At 45.1% G+C, this 5,699-nt stretch overlaps 1 protein-coding gene across 1 annotated transcript in view; it reads left to right on the top strand.

The window, feature by feature from the left end:
• Positions 1-4,633, top strand: part of Stx12 (syntaxin 12) — a 48,754-nt gene extending 44,121 nt beyond the window's left edge. The window contains exons 7-8 of the mRNA XM_013032897.1: positions 3,067-3,139; positions 4,394-4,633. Coding sequence (XP_012888351.1) covers positions 3,067-3,139; positions 4,394-4,542 — 222 coding nt within the window. The 3' untranslated portion in view covers positions 4,543-4,633. The remainder of the gene's footprint in view (positions 1-3,066; positions 3,140-4,393) is intronic.
• Positions 4,634-5,699: the final 1,066 nt, after the last annotated feature.

The following is a 5,699-nucleotide window of genomic DNA, read 5'->3' as shown; positions in this document are numbered from 1 at the left end:
ATGTCAAATAGCTACATAGTAAAGCTGAGCTATTTGCTCTTGAACTCAGTTGTCTTTTTGTTCATATGGCCCTTCCTTTGCTTTAAGACACAATTCACATCCTACTTCTTCTACAGTCTTTCTTTTCTACCTTCTCTTCTAGACCATATACTACTTAACACACCTTCTTCTACCTCTTCCTCTACTTCTTCCTCTTCCTCTTCTCCTCTTCCTTCTCCTTCTCCTCTTCCTCTTCTTCTTTTTTCTTTTGGTCAGTCCTGAGGTTTGAACTCTGGGCCTGGGCACTGTCCCTCAGCTCTTCAGCTCAAGGCTAGCACTCTACCACTTGAGCCACAGCACCACTTCTGGTTTTCTGGTGGTATATTGGAGATAAGTGTCTCATGGAGGTTCCTGCCCCGGCTGGCTTTGAACCACGATCCTCAGATCTCAGCCTCCGGAGTAGTTTGGATTACCGGTATGAGCCATCAGTGCCTGGCTCCTCCTCTTCCTCCACTTCCTCCTCCTCTTCCTCCCCCTCTTCTTCCTCCCCCTCCTCCCCCTCCTCTTCTTTTTCTTCTGCCTCCTCCTCTTCCTCCTCCTCCTCCTTCTTCTGCCAGCACCTCCTCCTCCTCCTCCTCCTCTTCTTCTGCCACCTCCTCCTCCTCTTTCTGTCATGGGTCTTGGACTCAGGACCTGGGTGCTGTCCCTGAGCCTCTTTTGCTCAAGTCTAACACTCTACCACTTGAGCCACAATGCCATTTCCGGTTTTCTGGTGGTTATTGGAGATAAGAGTCTCATGGGGACTTTTCTGCCCAGGATGGCTTTGAACAACAATCCTCAGATCTCAACCTCCTGAGTAGCTAGGATTATAGGAGTGAGCCACCAGCACCCGGGCTCTTATTATTTATCTTACTGTGTCCTTATTTCTTCCATCCCACCCCATCTTTGTGTATTCACAGCAGTTAGCAGACAGTCCCAACTCTAGTGGACTCATAGTAAATGACTGAGATGCCGGAAGACCTCTTGCCAATTTGTGACTCTAGTCATCCTCTGAAGCAGGAAGGGACTCTTCTGATGGATATCAATGAGTCCTGGCTTCATTGTACTTCCCATACCAGAGAGAAATGGCCACATTGCTTAGGAGCACACCTTTAATAGGCCAGGATCTCATTGTCCTTCTTCACAATCAATAGACAGTAAAAACTCAAATGGGGGGTGGGGGTTGGGAAGGTGGCTCAGTGGTAGAGCACTTGCTTTGCATGCATGAAGCCCTAGGTTCGATCCTCAGCACCACATAAACAGAAAAAAAGAAGCCGGAAGTTGTGCTGTGGCTCAAGTAGTAGTGCACTAGCCTTGAACTGAAGAGCTCAGGGACAGTGCCCAGGCCCAGAGTTCAGACCCCATGACCGACAAAAACAAAACAAAACAATCCTCAAATAGGGGATTTGACTTTCATCACAGCCAGGAAAAAGACATGCAGTTCAGCCCCTAACCTGATGGTTTTTCCTTTTTCAGTCTGAGAAGCAGACCATCAAACAAGCTGTTGACCTTTCACCCTGGAATTGCCATGGCTAACCCATACAGCTCTTGGGCCTCAGTTGAAAGCTCTTTATAGAGTATTGTTCTAGTAATGATAAGTCCAGCAGCTCCTTACACTGTTCCAGTCTCAGTCCTAGGGGAAAAGTGGCTTCTTGCTTGTGAATGTCTTCCTTATGTTTCCCCATAGCACACTTCTTTTTTTGTTGTTGTTGTTGTTGCCAGTCATGGGGCTTGAACTCTGGGCCTGGGCATTGTCCCTCGGCTCTTCAGCTCAAGGCTAGCACTCTACCACTTGAGCCACAGCACCACTTCTGGCTTTTTTCTGCTTATGTGGTGCTAAGGAATCGAACCCAGGGCCTCATGCATGTAAGGCAAGCACTCTACCACTGAGCCACCTTCCCAGCCCCGCCATAGCACACTTCTGTGTAAGCCATTTCAATTCTCTAGTCCAAGGTCTCTGTAGTCCTTTTTTTTTTTTTTTCTTTTTTTTAGGTGCCAGTCCTGGGGCTTGAACTCAGCATCTGGATGCTGTCCCTGAGCATCTTTTGCTCAAAACTAGTGCCCAGAGCTCCACTTCTGGCTTTTTAGGGGTAGTTTATTGAAGAAAAGAGTTGCACAAACTTTTCTGCTCTGGCTGGCTTTGAACCTCGATCCTCAGATATCAGCCTTCTGAGGAGCTAGATTACAGGCATGAGCTGCCAATGCCCAGCTTTCCCATAGTCTTTACTATCTTTGGGAGGGGCCCATAGGCTGTGGCTGGAAGAGCCAGTTTAGGTTCTACATGTAACTATCACACAACAATCTGTCCCTCCAACACTTCAGCTTCTGTGTAGTGCTTTTTAAGATTAGATGGTCTGATATTGGATGGTCTTACTGGCAGCATGTCCAATTAATATTGCTGAATGGGTGGCTTGGGTGCCTTTTTTCTTTTGCCAGTCCTGGGGCTTGAACTCAGGGTCTAGGCTCTGTCCCTAGGCCTCTTTTTTGCTCAAGACTAACACTCTACCACTTGAGCCACAGCACCACTTCCAGCTTTTTCTGTGTATGGTACTGAGGAATCACCAGGGCTTCCTGTATGCTAGGCAAGCACTCACCACCGAGCCACCTTCCTCGCCCTGCTTTGGTGCCTTCTGCATTATAGTATTAAGTAGGTAATAACAGGTCACTGCCTGTTTATAGAGAAAGCTTATTTTATAAAGCTTGAAAACCATGTGTTAGGGGCTGGGAAGGTGGCTCAGTGGTAGAGCGCTTGCCTTGCATGCCTGAGGCCCTAGGTTCGACTCCTCAGCACCACATAAGCAAAAAAGAAAAAAGCCGGAAGTGGCGCTGTGGCACAAATGGTAGAGTATTAGCCTTGAGCTGAAGAGCTGAGGGACAGTGCCTAGGCCCAGAGTTCAGGCCCCACGACCAGACCCCCCCCCCCAAAAAAAAAAAAAAAGGAAAAGAAAACCATGTGCTATGTTAATAGTCAAACTTTAGGTAAGTAGAGGATGGGAATCTTCTAACATGCTGCTTAAGGTTGGGTGATCATTTTTTTGTCTTTCTTAGGCTGACATTTTGGATGTCAATCAGATATTTAAAGATTTGGCCATGATGGTCCATGACCAAGGTGATCTGATTGGTAAGTATTACTGATCTCTTTAACCTCAAGGTGAATGATAGTATTTGTGTGCAAAAATGTTAGCAGCACATCTGCTATAGACATCAAATTTAGAAGTGTCATTTAAAAATATTAAATTCATTTGTGTGTGTATGTATGTGCACGTGCGCATGTGTACATGCGCTGGTATTCGGGCTTAAACTCGAGACCTCAAGCTTTCATTTGTCTTTTTTGCTCAGTGCTGAAGCTTTACCCCTTGAGCCATAACTCCACTTCTGGAGATGAGAGTTTTGTGGGTTTGTTTGCTAGGCTGGCTTCAAACCTTGATCCTCTGTTATCTCCTCTCGTGTAGCTAGGATTACAGGCGTGAGCACCTGGCCAAATTCATTTTCTTAACCATTTTCTGGTACGTCAATGCAGAAGTTAAAGTGGCCTCTGTATATACTCAGCCCCATTCACTTGGTAAGTGTTTGTTTAGAAAAAGAGCTATCATGGGCTAGGAAGGTGGCTCAGTGGTAGAGCGCTTGCCTTGCATGCATGAGGCCCTGGGTTTGATTCCTCGGCATCACATAAGCAGAAAAGGCCAGAAGTGGTGCTGTGGCTCAATTGGTAGAGCACTAGCCTTGAGCTGAGGGACAGTGTCCAGGCCCAGAGTTCAGGCCTCAGGACCGACCAAAAGAAAAAAAAGAAATAGCTATCAGCTTCTGTGTGTGTGTGTGTGTCATAGCTCCACTTCCAGCTTTTTGTTGGTGAATTGGAGATAAGAGTGTCACAGACTTTCCTATCCCAGCTGCCTTTGAACTGTGATCCTTAGATCTCAGTCTCCTGAATAGGATTACAGGTGTGAGCCATCAGCGCTTGGCTAACTTTTAAAAAGCTTTTTATGTTAAAATAATTTCATTTATAAGGCGTTGCAAAAATAATACTACTAGAAACTCCCTTATACTCTTCTCTAGAATTGGCCTTGTTTCCTTTCTGCCCTGTTTACTCTGTGATGAAACTTCCATTCTATGTGTGTATACATGTATGTACATAAATATTTTTATCTGGTCCATTTATAGGTGGATTATGTGCTACGCTGTCCCTTGCCCCTAAATGCCTAAATTTTTATCTCTATAGAATAGTGCTGTTCTCTTACCAAGGTAGTGTCTTTTGGTTTCATGGACAGTTTAGGTGCTGATAGTGAATCCAGGACCCCACAATGTCAGAAATCTGTTCATCTTACAGTCTTGAAACACCTGCATGTGCTAAAGCTGTCTACTGTCTTTCTTGCAGATAGCATAGAAGCCAATGTAGAAAGCTCAGAAGTGCATGTGGAAAGAGCCACTGACCAATTACAGCAAGCTGCTTACTATCAGGTAAAAGCTGGTGTCCAACAAAGTCCCTCTGGGCTGCAGACTTCATGGGCCATCAGGGAACACTGAAAACAGGTTTAACTTCTTGCTTGGACTTAAGCTGGAGACAAGGAATCATAATTTACAGCCCTAGTTATACTTTTTAGTATTTCTCTTTGTAATGAGATCTACAAAACCATCAAATCTTGAATACACTTATGTAGAAGACTCAGCTGCAGGGCTGGGAAGGTGGCTCAGTGGTAGAGTGATTGCCTTGCATGCATGAGGCCTTGGGTTCGATTCCTCAGCACCACATAAGCAGAAAAAGCCAGAAGTGGTGCTGTGGCTCAAGTGGTAGAGTGCGAGCCTTGAGCAAAAAAGAAGTTCAGGGATGGTTCTCAGGCCCTGAGCTCAAGCCCTAGTACTGGCAAAAAAAAAAAAAAAAGTTGTATATCTTAGTATGGCTGGTATTTAGCGACATGAACCCTTGTTTCCATTAGGATAGTTTAGAAGTGCAGGTAATGTAGGGCTCCAGATACTGTACGTTGAATATTGCCATAGGGAATGGCCATAGACTCAACTATGATGGCCATTCATATGTAAATAAATAGTGCATAGTCAGTATGGGACTGTGCCTATAAAGTTAAATTCCTCTAGATATTAGTTAAAATTCTTGCTTATGATTTTGAACTTAGTACCTGGGCACGGTCCCTGTGCTTCTTTTGCTCAAGGCCAGCACTCTACCACTTGAGCCACAAGTACCACTTCTGGCTTTTTCTATGTATGGGTATTGAGGAATCGAACCCAGGGCTTCATGTATGCAAGGCAAGTATTCTACCACTAAGCCACGTTCCCAGTCCTGCTTTTGATTTTTTTTTTTTTAGGTCTTTATCTCAGATACTGTGAATGAGGTCCTCAATTTAGTGTTGCATGGTTTCTTAGAAGTAAATAGCATTTTGGTCATTTTTCCATGTCCTAAAGATATCAGTTATTTTCTGTATTCCTACAGTAGCCAAAATTTATCTGGAAAATGCTCTTATGGAAGTTTGTGTTTAATAATAGTATTTCCTGGGCTGGGAAGGTGGCTCAGTGGTAGAGCGCTTGCCTTGCATGCATGAGGCCCTGGGTTTGATTCCTCGGCATCACATAAGCACAAAAAGCTGGAAGTGGCGCTGTGGCTCAAGTGGTAGAGCGCTAGCCTTGAGCTGAAGAGCTGAGGGACAGCACCCAGGCCCAGAGTTCAGGCC

The sequence above is a fragment of the Dipodomys ordii genome, unplaced genomic scaffold (genome assembly GCF_000151885.1).
Source record: "Dipodomys ordii isolate 6190 unplaced genomic scaffold, Dord_2.0 Scaffold6, whole genome shotgun sequence".
NCBI lineage: Eukaryota > Metazoa > Chordata > Mammalia > Rodentia > Heteromyidae > Dipodomys > Dipodomys ordii.
Note: the sequence above shows the minus strand (reverse complement) of the source record. Positions and strands in the feature narration are given on the sequence as shown.